Source organism: Eretmochelys imbricata, chromosome 11, assembly GCF_965152235.1.
Source record: "Eretmochelys imbricata isolate rEreImb1 chromosome 11, rEreImb1.hap1, whole genome shotgun sequence".
Lineage (NCBI taxonomy): Eukaryota > Metazoa > Chordata > Testudines > Cheloniidae > Eretmochelys > Eretmochelys imbricata.
In genome coordinates, this window is record NC_135582.1 from 68,334,317 (window position 1) to 68,350,528 (window position 16,212).

General features: G+C 44.3%; 1 protein-coding gene across 1 annotated transcript in view; it reads right to left on the reverse strand.

Moving 5' to 3' along the window:
- Positions 1 to 15,979, reverse strand: part of ABCA12 (ATP binding cassette subfamily A member 12) — a 122,874-nt gene extending 106,895 nt beyond the window's left edge. Inside the window, 3 exon segments of the mRNA XM_077829474.1 lie at positions 159 to 306; positions 13,180 to 13,273; positions 15,911 to 15,979. Of these exon segments, the coding sequence (XP_077685600.1) occupies positions 159 to 306; positions 13,180 to 13,273; positions 15,911 to 15,979 (311 nt within the window).
- Between the last annotated feature and the right edge of the window lie 233 nt (positions 15,980 to 16,212).

Sequence of the window (16,212 nt, forward strand, 5' to 3'; positions counted from 1 at the left end):
CCATTCTTACACACGTTTCTAAAGCATTGTAGTGCCTAGAACTGGTCTACCACTCACTGAGAGCGATGCACAGAAATTGCATGCATGCCTGCCCCCATACGTCACTGAATGGCTGGCTCCATAGCCGATAACAACAAGGCAGTTTCATATTCCCTTACCGTCTGAGAGGGGAGTTGCCAGGAAGTCTTGGTAACAGATCTTCTGGTGTGTATGGTGTGTCCTTGCACTTGGCATCTGAATCACAGAGCAAGGTTTGTAGGAATGGGAAAAAACCAGCACTGGGGAGGTTCCGAGGAGCTAGATAACCTGAAAAAAACATTTTTTTTTAATCTAATTCTTGTGACATGGTGTTTTCTTCATTTGAATCTATAATGATTTTCTAAGCTCAGGAGCTTTGGCTTGATTCTCATTTGGTACTTGTGAAGGACATGTCTGCCTATGTTAAGGCTCCTTTAGCCTGCCAGAACCATGACAAGGGGCCTTAGTGTAAATGGGAACCAGTGTTCCTTATTTTTACTAAGGTTTTTGTCAGTACACACACAATACAAGCTTTTGAGAAATGGGGAAAAGATGAATATATAAAAGATAAGAAAAGCCATAAAACTGTGATGGCTAGTTCCTGTTTTTGAAAGGCAGGACTTAGCTCCAGCATAATGGCTAAACATCCATAATCACAGGGTGGATCTTCAGGGTTTGCTTGGGACAACCTCTTTGCAGGACCACTGGTTTCTGTATCCAGTCCCCAGTGAAGTAATGACTCCATTGTGGCTTTTGCTACAAGCTTCACAGATAGGGCAGTGCAGGAGCAAATCTGGAACCAGACGGCTTCCCCTAGTGCGCTGGCTCGTCTGTGCTGATCTAGGCACAAAGGGGGATGGAGCTACCAATGCCTGTCCATTGGCCTCAACTTGTTTGGGAAAAGCAGTATCAGCCTCACAGTGGCTGCATTCCTCCCACTCTCCCACATCCCGTGTTCAGTGATTCATCATCCATGTAGCCAGCCCAGGGGAGTGAGTGGGTGCCTTTATGTCCCCTTCCTCCCTTGTGCAAGCCCATAGCCAGGGCCAGAATTGAGCTTAAGGGTTTTGCAACAAAACACCTGTGGCTGGCCCATGTCGGCTGACTCAGGCTCACAGGGCTCGAGCTGTGGGACTGTAAATCTCTCGTGTAGATGTTTGGGGTTGGGCTGGGTCCTGGGACCCCGTGAGGCAGGAAGGTCCCAGAGCCAGGCTTCAGCCCAAGCCTGAACATCTACACTGACATCTTATAGCCCCACAGGCCCAAGCCTGCTGACCCAGGCCAGCCTCGGATGTTTCACTGCAGTGCCAGATCCTCAATGGTATTTAATGGGGTCTACGTGATTAGAGAGGCCAGCATTTTAAATACAGTTTGCCTTGCCCTGCCCTTTGCCAGCCAACATGGCTCATTAAAGACCCTTATTTTCAGTGACGGCACCTCTAGTAAATCCTGAAGCTCTTTCATTTAATCACAGCATATGAGAAGAGATGCACAAGTAATAAAAAACACCTGGCAAAGAAGGCTGCTCTTATTTCTTATACGGAAATGAGTCAGCCACCTGGAAACTCTGTGTGGCCTGTAGTGGCAATTGATTAGCTTGTCCTTTAACCACAACAGACGACCAGTCACACCTTTTCCTGATCTGCTCACCACTTTCTCTCCATCTCTTTTTTGGGCCCGAGCATTAGACCTATTAAGTGTATTAGCGGTCAGCAATGCCTGCAAAGCTGAAACGACAGCCTGAACGGTCCCAGTGGTAACATCAGTGTTAGCAACATAGCAAACACTTGGAACATACGGCTCTGAGTCAGTGGGATAAATACATTTAAATCCAGGGATTTAAATTTAAAGAGAACGGTTTCCTTGCATTCCAGGACCCAGGTTTTCATCTGCAAGGGTAACCCTCGGGCCAGTGTGTGTTACAGGGCCCTGCTGTGACAATCCACAGAGGATACATTGTGCTGCCCCCACCTATAGAGCCTGGGCCCTTTAGCTCAAGGTGTAGTGGTTCGTGCATTTAGCTCTGCAGGTTCCCAGGTCAATCCACAGTGTTTCAGCCATGATGGTGACTCGCACACCAGCACCCGGAGAGGCTGGTTGCCTTCATATCAATGTCGCAAAGGCACCAGCTGTGGGCTGTATTCCACCCACTTTATGCCATTGCTGGCGGCTACGACAAACAGATCCTTGTTGCAACTGCCCTGGATCCAGCCGCTTGTTTTTCCTGATGTGTGCCATTGCTGATCTGCTCCCTTAAAGGCACAGTCCACTACCCTGGACCTTGGTGTAGAAATGGCGAGAGGACAGCAAAGGTGCCTTGAAGCTGTTTTTGCACCTCCTTGACTTGCAGCCCCTCCCCAGGTAAGTTACAGCAGCCACAAGGTTAGGGGTAACTAAGGACTGTACTGCGGCCCAGCACAGCTGGAATGTGATGCGCAGCTGCCGTACCTACTCGTTCCCCCAGCTCGCCTCTAGCAGGTCTTCTATGCTGGAGCTGCAAGGGTCGGTTACAGAGAGCTGTCCTGGCAGCTCTCTGCCACCCAGAGAGCCCCTGGCACTGGGGGCATTCCCTGCCATCTTTACAGTCTCTTTATGCCAGTGGAGCGTGTTACCGGGCAAGCAGGACAAGTTCTTCAAATGGTGCCTCATCCACCTCTGACCACTCCTGGTCTCTCTGAGAGCATCCCTCTAGCTGTCACCTTTCTCAGGATGGAATCATGCCATTCTCCCACTCTTAGACCAGGCCACCAACCCCTGTGATTAACCGGGATTCCCAGCAGACCTGGCTTCTGTTCAGTACCCGCAGTTCATTTCCTTCTGGGGCAATGACCGTCGTAACCAACGGCCTTCTTAAGGGCAAGTATTATTTATTTGGGACAAAAGGATTTCAGAGAAAACAGATCTTAAAACAACAAACTATATGTGGGGAGCAGGGAGCCGAGATGGGGCAGCCAGGCTCCTGGTGGGGAGCTGGAAGCTGGGCTACTGGCAGGGAGCTGCGCGCAGAGCCGAGAGCCCGGTCTCTCAGACCCCCACACTGCCCCTCTTAAGTCAGTGGAAGCGGTCCTGGTGAGGACACGAACCACGGACAGAAGAAAGGCAGTGCGGGCAGATGAATCACTGCCGGTGGCTGTAAGTCAACCTAACATAGGTCGACTTAAGTTTATAGTGTAGACATGCCCTTAGTAGCCAGATTCCATACCAGTATTCTTAGGTGGTTACAAAGCATCACCACATCCATCGCAGAGCAGAAACCAGGAAGTTCTGAGCTTTCATCCTCAACTCTGCCTCTGGCTGGCCATATGGCCTTTGGTAAGCCCCCAGCCCCAAGGGGCACTCAGGGCAGGAGTTGTACCTCACAGAACCCCTGGCTTTGTGGAGGAAACAATGTAAAGCAGCGGCAGCCCTTCACTGTCACTGAAAGCGTGCAGCAACACGTCCAAGGAAACGCCTGCCCTAGTCTTTCCCCTGCTGCGATGAGGGCAGTTTACAGCAGCATCTTCGTGTCCAAGTGGATTCACCCACCCTGACAATGTGGTTCAGAAGCCAGAGTCTGATCTTTTTAATAAGACATCCAATGGCACTCTGCCTTTGCTAGCAATGAAAGCCAGCGCATTCACACCCCTCTCAGGCAAAACCATGTTCCCTCTCTAAAATTGCTTTAGGTTTCTTAATTCTTTACTAACTCTTAAAGAAAAGTACATAAATCCCAAACAAACAAAACTCACAGCACAATGAGATGCAGACCTACGCCTGGATCCATCTGGGTAGGCGTCCGCACCCACGGAGAGACATAGTAGGCCACATCTGCAGCTGCTGTAAATCAGTATAGCTCGATTATAGAGCTGATTGGGCACTGGAATGCCAGTTCCCCAGGAAATTCCAACATTTTGACAGTTGTTTGAGTTCCAAATTGGAACAAAAAGTCAAAAAATTTGAAATGTCCTGCAGAATGGAAATTCCAAAAGAAAAAATTGATTTGGAACCATCAAAAGGTTCATTTTGATTGATTCATTTTGATTGAATGAAAACACTTTGCTTTGATTATGCCGAAACATTATAAATTATTATTGATTATATATAAAACATTAAAATTAATATTTGAATAGGATATAAAAGTTTAATCAAAATATCTTGAAACAACAAAGTCTAAAAAGAAACTTTTCTACCATATCAAAATCAAATGTTTTGACGTTATTAAAACAGTAAAGTCAAAATGGTTCATTTTGACACTTTTACACCTTAAAAAGAAAAGGAGTCCTTGTGGCACCTTAGAGACTAACCAATTTATTTGAGCATGAGCTTTCGTGAGCTACAGCTCACTTCATCAGATACATACCGTGGCAGTTTCCACGGTATGTATCTGATGAAGTGAGCTGTAGCTCACGAAAGCTCATGCTCAAATAAATTGGTTAGTCTCTAAGGTGCCACAAGGACTCCTTTTCTTTTTGCGAATACAGACTAACACGGCTGTTACTCTGAAACCTTACACCTTAAAGTCTGTCAAAATCAATATGTTCCCATGAAATGTTTCGGTTTTGACAAAACTGCATTTTCTGATGGAAAACTGTTCCATCGAAAATTTTTCAACCCGTTGTACTAGACTAAAGCCACTAAAGTTACACGGATTTGCACCAGATACAGATTTGGTCTGCTGATTTCATTGGCGCTTCCCATGAGCACAGGAGTCCTCTTGCAGGATTGGGGCCCAGAGGAATACAGCCATGATCCCTGAGATGCAAACATGACATGCTTAACAATATTCATGCGAGAATGTTCATTGAAGTCAATGAGACTGCTCATGTGAGGGAAGGTAAGCAAGCACTTAAGTGTTTGTAGGATCAGGGCCATCATTACCAACACCAGGCAAAGGAAATCAAACTTACATATCTGGCATTTTCTACTTTAAACTTCCAGAGGTTTGTCTCTTTTACTTATTAATTTTTGTACGGGAAAAACCAGGACAGGAGCATGAGATAATGGTAAATGCTAATGACAAACATAGAGCCAGAGGCTCAGTTGGTTGTAAACCTACAGAGAGAAGCTGATTTACACCAGCTGAGGATCTGGCATGTAATCTGTTGACCAATACACTTCTCTACCTTTTCCTTATTCTCTTTGATTGGGCATTCTCCAACCCTGGTTAAAATGCAGTCTTGGCATAAGAATATGCAACTCCCATTTGGAAGTTACGCCAATTTATACCAGGACTGAATCTGCTCTGCTAACTTACTCACTGGCTTCCTACTGCTGCTGTCCTTAATTAATTTCATCTTACGTGTCTACATCCTGTATTTCTGGTTTTTAGTGCTTCACTTTTCCACTTCACATTCTCTGTATTCATCTTCTACCTTGCAGCACCTGCCAACGTTTATATTCTGTACTACAAGATGGATGGAGTCTGAGTGGTTACTTCTCAGGCCTTAAAAATGTTTGCTCCTTGCCATTTAAGAATATTTTTCCTTCCCCTATTCATTCTTTATTTGTTTCAGGCAACATTTATGACCTTTTGGTCCACCCTCCCTCTCTCCCTTCCTCACAGAACTACCACTTTCTTGGGGTAAGAAACTTCTCTTACTCTCAACTTTGCCATATCATGCCATCATATTATAAACCTTATCAGGTCCTCCCATGCTCCATACATAAGACACGTGGACTCCATAGAACACTCAGCCTGCTAAATAGTGCATTAAACGTATTTGTGGATAAATTTGTTCATTAAAAAGCACTGTGTTTAATCCGAATGGTGTTTTGTCATTCGGAACTCATTAGATGTCTATTGTCGTTTATACAGTAGTTACTAAAATTTTACAAAATGTATAGTAAAAATATTTACATGAAAATTGACCTTGTTGGACTTTTCCAAACAAAATGTTTAAATCTGCTGCGCATGCCATCTTCTCCCTTACCCCAGACACCATTCCCTCTCTCACTCTGTGCTCCCATCCCCATCACGTCCCTCCCTTATGCTGGCAAGGAACCGTGACTTTATTTCCTGGCCCAGTCATATCGCCATGGTCAGGAAGATAAAGATCAAGACCCCTGTCTCATGACACATGACTCCAGTGGCTAATGTTACACCCTTTGTGAAAAACATCAACTCCATGCCTCCAGCCCAGTGCTGCTTGGTGAAGCTCCAGAATTTGTTGTTCCCAGCTTCAGATAAACCACACCCCAAACCAACATTAAGCCACTTCATAACTTGGCGGTTACATTCACATCAGCCATTGTTTGCTGTTGTAGCCTCTCTAAGCTCTCTCAGTGTTTCATACGCACCGTCACTGTTTGGATCAGGACGCTGGTAATACACACTCCACCATATTTTCACAAGCACAGATTCTACCTCATGTTCCTCCATTGAGAAATATTCATTTGATACAGGCTAGGGCTACTTCTAGATATATCGTTGCACTCTTGGCTCTGCAACCTACACCACCTCTTCTATTTAGTTTATAACCAGGAATTGGGGTAACCCATTAATAATTCTCACCTCACCCTTGTCATAAATATAAAGGGAAGGGTAAACCCCTTTGAAATCCCTCCTGTCCAGAGGAAAAATCCTCTCACCTGTAAAGGGTTAAGAAGCTAAAGGTAACCTCGCTGGCACCTGACCAAAATGACCAATGAGGAGACAAGATACTTTCAAAAGCTGGGAGGAGGGAGAGAAACAAAGGGTCTGTGTGTCTGTCTATAGTCTGTCTTTGTCGGGGATAGACCAGGAATGGAGTCTTAGAACTTTTAGTAAGTAATCTAGCTAGGTATGTGTTAAATTATGATTTCTTTAAATGGCTGAGAAAAGAATTGTGCTGAATAGAATAACTATTTCTGTCTGTGTATCTTTTTTGTAACTTAAGGTTTTGCCTAGAGGGGTTCTCTATGTTTTTGAATCTAATTACCCTGTAAGATATCTACCATCCTGATTTTACAGGGGGGATTTCTTTATTTCTATTTACTCCTATTTTTATTAAAAGTCTTCTTGTAAGAAAACTGAATGCTTTTTCATTGTTCTCAGATCCAAGGGTTTGGGTCTGTGGTCACCTATGCAAATTGGTGAGGCTTTTTATCCAACATTTCCCAGGAAAGGGGGGGTGCAAGTGTTGGGAGGATTGTTCATTGTTCTTAAGATCCAAGGGTCTGGGTCTGTAGTCACCTAGGCAAATTGGTGAGGCTTTTTACCAAACCTTGTCCAGGAAGTGAGGTGCAAGGTTTTGGGAAGTATTTTGGGGGGAAGGACGCGTCCAAACAGCTCTTCCCCAGTAACCAGTATTAGTTTGGTGGTGGTAGCGGCCAGTCCAAGGACAACGGGTGGAATATTTTGTACCTTGGGGGAAGTTTTGACCTAAGCTGGTAAAGATAAGCTTAGGAGGTTTTTCATGCAGGTCCCCACATCTGTACCCTAGAGTTCAGAGTGGGGGAGGAACCTTGACAACCCTCTTCTCAAATTACCAATTATATTCAGGTCTTATTGAGAATCTGTGCCAGGGCACATCATGAGGTGATAAAAGGGGGCTAGGGAGTGAGGAGAGGTTAGAAACCACTAACCTAATACCGGTGTTCCAACGAGTCCATTTTTGCTTATTTGCCTTCTCATGGACTATATGAGAACGTGTAGCTTTTAATTCAGACTGCTGCATTATGTGCTTTTTCTTACACTACTGAATTATTCCTCCTTGTTCAACTTCTTCTTTCCCCCTGCCAGGACTGTAGTTACTGTCTGATTGCTTTTTAATGGATATATCGTTCCAGTGGTACTTCTGCCATCTTCCTTAGAAGATTTCATTGTGTGACCTGAAAGCTCCTCAGAACTTCCCAGTCTTTCCCCAAATCCATGTTTATCCCTTTAATTGGTGACTAAAACTTAATTGTGAAGAATAATTTGACAAAACTCTGTACCAAATGCAACTATTAACCTCCGGGCCTGGCATCCGACTGTTTATTAGAGTGCAATTGGGAAAGCTAAAGAAAAAATTGGAAGTTTTGTTCAAATATTTGCCCATCCATGTGGATGCTTCTCCCAACCTTATCCAGGGAATCCTGACATGTTGGATCTACAGAAACAAGATTCATCTGTTTCCAGCTGGGCTGGACATTGTACAAGAACAGCCTCTCTAATTTTATTTTGGCACTTCCACATCCAGCTGAAACCCAGAAATGCGGAACAGTGGCAGAAGTGAAATATAATGAAAGAAAAGTAGAATATCCAAAAAAAGATTTGGTTTGAGGTTTTCAATGGTAGTTGAACGGGATCAAAATCCTTATATTATCTGAATCTATACACCCATGTCTAGTATCAACTAGGTAGCATCAACTGATCCAGATGAGTCAAGATCTGAACCTTCCCAAATTAAAGGCAACTATTTAGCTAAAAGCACCAGTATGAATATGAGGTTTCAATTTACTCCATTATAAGCATGAGGGCCAGACACTAAACAAGATCCAGAATTTCCTAAAGTTTGGGGTTTTCAGATCCAGGGCCTTGGAGCAGGCCTCTCACAGGCTGAATGAGAAAATACTGAAGTGCACAGAAATGGAAAGAAAGTTAAATGAACTCCTTCAATCCTTAGAAAATATCTGAATCTCGCTCTGGATAGAAGACTGAGGTTGTTCCTATTTTACCAAATCTCATCTGCTTATCCCTCCTTTATTTACCGGTACATTGAGTGATGAGGCATAACCACAACACTATCAACATGGGGTAAAGAGTCTTGTTAAAATATTGACCAGTTCTGCCCTAGCGACAACTATGTGGCCTTTAAGGACAACTGACATAAGAGCCATTGGCATCTCTCCGAAATGTAGCTCTGACACCAAATATACATATTAAAAAAATCAAACAACTTCAGAATTATCTGCTGAATGACCCAATAACTGACTGGTCCATCCCTAGCTTTATGAATCTGGTAATAAGATATTGCACATGAATACAGGGAAAAGGATTTCATTAAAAATGTTTACCAGCTGGTCTCTGCTGCCAGCAGTTTAGTGTATTGTGACATATTGACAACAGAGTTGTTGGCATCTCTCCAAAAGTCAAGACTGAACTTGGCCCAGGAGAAACAAACAGGCATCACCAACTGATAAAAGTTTTACCATTGACTTCAATGGGAGCAGAGTGAGGTCGGTGCCAACTCTTTAGAAATCCCACTCTAACTAAGGCTTTTTCCCTTCATTTTCACAGCCACGATATCAGTGCCATCTGTGGTTAGTCTCTGAGGTGCCATAAGTACTCCTTTTCTTAGTGCCATCTGTGGCCAGCTGGCTCCCACTTGGTCTTCTGCCTGAGCACAGTCTGCTGGTAGCCTCATACCAACCATTCGTTGTGGTGATCTCAATCCAGTGCCTAATGGGTAGGTCTCCACATAGCAACAGTCACCATCAAAACCAATACTAACTGGCAGCCTGTCCCACAGAGAGGCCAGGGCTCAGCTCTATCGGCCGTCCCTGCGTGACAGTTTTGTATCAGCAAAGAGAGAAGGAAACCTGCAACATCAATGAGCCCTGAACTAGCTCCCTAAAAACGTGATGGGGGTTGCCAAATTCTTTAGCGGGAGAACGAGGTAAACTAGTCTGAAAACGCAAAACAAGTTTTCTAAACTATAGATTCCAATTCTCAGGTTCAGTTGAACTGTGCTTGGCAAGGGAACCAGGGCAGGGAGCAAAGGTGGCCTTAAAGAACCAATCTAGCCAGCTGATCCTGAGGCAGACTCATCCCTTGGTGCAATTTATAGCCACCTGGGCTGCTTAGGTAGCACTTATTGACTTGTCTGCATGCTGTCCTTCAGGGTGTTTGTGATCTGCTTTGCCCTGGGGCAAAGGTTCTTCCCTCCTGTGTCACAAGAAGTTTTTTTAAAGTATCGTTTGTTAAAAGAAAAACTTCAAAATGATCAAAAATGTAACCTTTTATTAAAGCTTTCCAATACAGAAGAGAACATGAAGCAAAGCCCCGACCCACGAAAGCATTCAAGCACGTGCTTAATTTTAAACACATGTTTAGTCCTATTGCCTTCAATGGGATTACTCATGAGCTTAACGTTAAACACAGGATCATGCCCTTAGTGTCTGGAAGCTCATTTTACCAGCTAATTTAGGGATCATGAGTGAAATCCTGGCTCATTGAAATCAGCAGTAAAACTTCCATTCAGTGGGGCCAAGATTTCACCCCATGAATGATGCTGCATTGGAAGTGCAGGTTTCCCCTGTACCACCCATGAAGTCAATGGGAGTTGAGGATGCTCAGCACCTTGCAGGATCCGTTCTACTCGTGTTCAGATATGATCGTCCTCTCTGTAGTACCTGAGCGCTTTCCAGATGCGCCTTTGTGACTCGCATCTGTCACCTGGGGTTCTTTCTTTCTCTCTTCCTAGCCCCAGAGTGAAACTGTTCAGGGCTTTTTAAATGTCTGTTATTTTAAAAATGTAATATATGTATCTGTTGCTTCTGCTACACTAGTAGGACCCTAGGTAAATCCTGGCTCATGTGCCACAGGCAAATTGTATAACCTCTACTTTTAAACGGAGGTGTGGCATTTTCCAGTATTAATCTGATAATCATTATCTCATGCCTTATCATCTCCCTCTTGAGTTACTAACTTAGAGCCCAATCCTGCAAGCAGTACTCCCCTCTGAGGCCAATGGGAGTTCCACACTCGGTGGGCTTTCAGTGTCCACCCACCCAGTCCTTGCTCATGGGTAGCACAGTCCTCCCGCTTTGTACATTACAATACAAATGTGTCTGGGCAGAGCTTAGACTCAAGACTGGCTTTCAGCACAAGGATCATCTTTCTCTCTGCACTCGACCCTACCCCCGAGATTACAAGTGTCAAAACCAGGGACATGCTGGATGATGGAAAGTGGGGCAGGGAGGAGAACATTCTTCATGGAGGGCCCCCAGATGAGGAACCCTTTCAGGGCAGAAATGAGGTACGCTCCTGACACATTAAGAGCACACAGTGCATGGTTCTGCTTTGTGCACAGGCCTTTCCTCGGCGAAGCAGGCTGTGAATCAGCCCAGTGACATCTCCTTTGTAAACTGTGTCGAGCACGATTCCTCAGAAAGTCCATGTCATTGGAAGAGCGGAGCTTATGGTCTAACTGGAGAGCGATGTACTTGCACTTGGCATTACAGTGATGGGTGCATTGTAACTGGGCAGCTAAGTAAGAATATCAAATAGTTGTTTGAATCTGGTTGTGGTTTTCAAGACATCATGCACTGAATAGAAGACAGGGATCAGTCTCCTAGGGAGAGCATATACTGAGAATAGAAAGATGTGAGGGGGCAACTGAAAGGAAAGAAAAGGAGTAGAATAAAAAGGTGGAGGAGAGGGACAGGAAGGTTTGGTGGGGTCAGGCAAGTGCCAGTCAGGGCGAGGAGTTTAATTTATGTTCCTCAGCAGACTGAGTGGCTTGAGCCCTTAGGGATAGATTCTATCTTGTACACGTTCCCATGACCTGTAAAACCATCTGGGCTGCCTGGATGGCGCAGAGTGATGTTTTTTCCATAGTTACTGTACCAATTAGTTAATTTTTCCACTCCAAGAGTGAATATTTTAGTAGGCATAGCAAATAATGTACCTGACCCATTTCAGCTCTTTTTCTGTTCCTAATTATCTGTGAACAGCACATTATTATTACAATGTGTACTGTTGTTGCAGCTAGAGGCATCAGTATGTGCTAGGCGCTGTACAGATATGCAAAAAAAAGATACTCCTTACCCCAAAAATCTCACAATTTATTCATTATTGAACATTAGTTACTGAATTATTCCAGATCTGTCGATTGCATATGAGCCTGTCCTATGGAGAATTTGATATTAAGATGTGAGCTGTGTTAGTCTTGACTGGACATAGTTGCAGATCTCATGGTACTTTTATGTTCTTAAACTGACGTTTTCCGTGAGAATCTTTAAGCATACAAAAGTCGGTGTCTGAGAAGCTCGTTCTATCTCTCTGCAGCTTATTCTCTTTCCTGACTGTGCTAGCTACATGTAATAATCTGTCCATCGCTATGTGATTGTAAACAATTCCTTACCTACGCTTAGTGACTGCATCCTTAAAAATATGCACTACAGCTGGTCAGGAAGCATGGGGTGCTGTAGCCCTGCCCCTGACATTTCTCTCATATTCCTTGTCCTACTCCCGCCATGCACACTACATCACAACTTGCAAGGGGGTCCTTAGCAGGCAGACTTATGGCTGTTTCTGTGGTGGCTGCACCAAAGGAATCCTGCTTTGGCCAGATACAGGGGTTTTAGGGCCCTTTACAGGGCTACAGTCCTTTTCTGTGCTGTAACAGGGCCACAGCAGGGAGGAGGATTTCACCCCATATTTCCAAGTATTCCTCTGCAACTACAAGAACTAAAAACCTACTTTTTTACAAAAATGAAAGCCGACCACATAGTCACATGACTCCCAGAGGTGAAGCTTTACAACAAAACAGCAAATATTGCTCATCATATGATAAAATCCCAAGAGTTGGCAACACTGGTTATGTGCAAACCAAATGGAATACATTTAAGACCAGATCTTCAGCTGGCATAAAGAGGCAGATCTCTTTCACCCATTTACACCAGCTAAGGGTATGGGCCCAGATCCATAGAAGTATTTAGGCTCCTAACTTCTGATTACAGTGGAAGTTAGAAGCCTAAATACCCTTGTGGATCTCAGCACGGGCCAATAGCTTTGTACTTACTTTCTTTGCTGAATAGAATATCAGAGTTGGAAGGGACTTCCGGAGGTCATCTAGTCCAACCCCCTGCTCAAAGCAGGACCAATCCCCAATTTTTGCCCCAGATCCCTACATAGCCCTCTCAAGGATTGAACTCACAACCCTGGGTTTAGCAGGCTGATTGTCTCATACTGCCCTCTCTCCCTTTGTTTATCTAGGGGGTTATATTGCCCCCCATTACAGTAGTACCTGAGAAGATCTCAATGGGGAACATGTGTAAACCCCACTTTCTAACTATGAAGATAATATGAAAGACCTGTAAACAAAAATAACCTCAGAAAAGCAGACATTTTGTATGCAGCATTCTGTACCTAAGGAAATTTCATCTGGAAACTATAAAGAATTGTACATGTAAAGGAACCAAATACTTAAAAGTAATATGTCCGTCACTGAAATGGGAACTAAATCCCAAAGATATAGAAATGTTCCAGTTACTTACAGTTTGGTTGTGGTTCCAGAGGGAATTTGATTCGGACAATAGCCAGGATTATAAAAACAATCAAAGGCCAGGAAATTAAGGTGAACGACCAAAGCTATAAAATAGGAATAAAGGCATATTTGTTATATTGGTGGTATTGGTGAACACCAGAACTTGGTTAGAAAGTACAAGTACCAATAGGTATGTATCATAAATAGTATGCTGTAAATAGCGGTTGTCTTGTTTTGAGAGGCCGTGTTGCTTTGGGCTCGTCTTCACTATGAGCAAAATTGGCACTGCTGCAATCGATGCAGCGGCATCGATTTAGCCGGTCTAGTGAAGACACACTCAATCGATGGAGAGCGCTCTCCCATCGATTTCTGTACTCCACCTCAACGAGAGGCAGAAGCAATGTCAGCGGGAGAGCTTCTCCCGTCAACATAGCATAGTGTGGACCCCACGGTAAGTAGATCTAAGCTACGTCGACTTGAGTTACACTACCAACGTAACTCAAATTGCATAGCTTAGATTAACCAGCAGCTGTAGTGAAGACAAGCTATTAGTAGCTAGAACAGGGATACGGAAAAGTAGGGTTCTACTCCCATCTCTGCTGCTGGGTGAGCTTGGGCAAATCACTTCGCTGCTCTGAGCCTCCCCATTTGTAAAGTGGAGATGAGAATACTGACCTCCAAGTGCTTTGACATCTACTGATGATAAAAACTGGGTATTACTATTATATGTACACTATTAAAAACCAGGTAGTATTTATAAGGGCAATAGAATTGCAAAATGACCTTAAGGTGATTCACTTGGAAATACCGAAACACAGGAAGGTTCATCTCTTAGATGGAGATAATGTTATACACCTTGAGATAGTGCTAGATAATAGTAATGGCAGGAGTGTAAAAGTTCCTGGGATGGTGGATATTATGCCAGAAGTCAAAGCGTGAGAGGATTGTTTTACTGTCAGCTGTGCTCAAAGCCGACCCATTTTAAACATATTTTTCAACAATATTCACAATTTTTAAAAAAAGATATTATCCACACAGTTTTCCAAAAGGTGATGAAATGTTCTCTTTACTGAAAACCCAGAGTTAGGCCCATTGCCTAGGAGCCTGATTCGTCTCTGAGATACACCATCAGAGGGAGGATGGATCAGAGGAACTCCAGCAAGGGCAATGGGGCATGTGGACTTACGCCCGTGTAACTGACAGCAGAGCTGATTTCTAGGAGTGGGACAGAGAGTCTTTGCATTGTCCAATGGGGGAAACAACTCCACCAAACCAGACACAGGAAAATGCTCCTTCCCATTCAGCGGCTATTTGCACAGTTTCAGCATTCAGCAACATTTGAGCCTGTACAGACAACTGATTTACCTGCCTTTTCATCTCTGTGCTATTTAGAACACCAACATGTCACTGAAAATAGTCCTTTTATATTATTACCCACTTTCTCCTCCTCCCTTGCAATCAAGTCTCTGATGTTTAATTAAGAATACCTTGTGCACACACACACACACACACACACACACACACACACACACGCGCGGTATTCCTAATGTAAACTCCTGCAACGTAATTGCAGGCCAGGGTGTTGGGAGCAGCACAAGAATCAATGAGAGACGAAGAAACACTGCTGCTTATGAGGAGGCTAGGAAGATCTGCAGGGCTGCTGGGTGCACCATGGGAGGAAATGCATTCTGAGTTTCTCTCTATAGACAAGTCCTTGTTCCTTAGAGTTTGGGGCCAAAATGGCCCCATGTTCACCATCCTCGAGAAGTTTCCCCTCAGCAGCATTCTTTTGACAGAATTAGAATTAGCTGCAGACATAAGAACGGCCATATTGGGTCAGACCAAAGGTCTATCTAGACCAGTATCCTTCCCCGACAGTGGCCAATGCCAGGTGCCCCCGAGGAAATGAACAGAACAGGTAATCATCAAGTGATTCATCTACTGTCGCCTATTCCCAGCTTCTGGCAAACAAGAGGCTAGAGACACCATCCCTGTCCATCCTGGCTAATAGCCATTGATGGACCTATCCTCCATGAATGTATCTTGTTCTTTTTTGAACCTTGTTATAGTCTTGGCCTTCACAACATCCTTTGGCAAAGAGTTCCACAGGTTTAATGTGCATTGTGTGAAGAAATACTTCCCTTTGTTTGTTTTAAACCTGCTGCCTATTAATTTCATTTGGTGACCCCTAGCTCTTGTGTTCTGAGAACACTTCCTTATTCACTTTCTCCACACCTGTCATGATTTTAGAGACCTCAATCATATCCTCCCTTAGGTGTCTTTTCCAAGATGAAAAGTCCCAATCTTATTAATCTCACCTCATATGGAAGCTGTTCCAGACCCCTAATCATTTTGTTGCACTTTTCTGTACCTTGCACTCTGCTCACCTGGAGCTAGCAGTAGGATCAAGTCCTTAGTTCAGACAGTGAAAATACCAGATATGGCCATGTTCCTGCATCAGGTCCTCCCAGCATGGACCTCTGGACCCCTGTAGAGCCCCACTGACTTCCATGGAACTCCACTTGTATGCTCAGGGTCCATACTGGTGGATCCCGATGCAGGATCAGAGCCTTTGACTTCAGCTGATGCAAAAATACAAGTTTTCACTTCCAGCCCTCCTCCTCTCTCTACACCTGTCACTTGCTCCCAAAGGCTTTAAAAACTACTGAACTCCCCTTCCCTCCATTCCATTGCCTCATTCTCTCTCCTCACCCCTCCAGCAGCTTCATTTTCATACTCACAGGCTGCCTCTTGACGCTCAGCCAGTTTTTCCACAGCAGGATCCGCAAGTGCTGAAAGAGTGAAGCCATCCTTGGGAGAGCCCAAGCAAAAGCAGACGAGCCGCTTCCTCTCTCTCCCCTCAGTCTCAGAAAGCCAAAATTTATGCTCTGACCCAACCAGATTTGCTGCGTCCAGCATACGAGCCCCTTCCTCCTCCCCACAGCATAGCTTTGGAGCAGCTACCTCAGCCACTCATAGCTGCTGTATTCTCAGTAAATCTAGCTCCCTTCTCCACTGCAATAGCTCCTAGCAAAGGCAACAG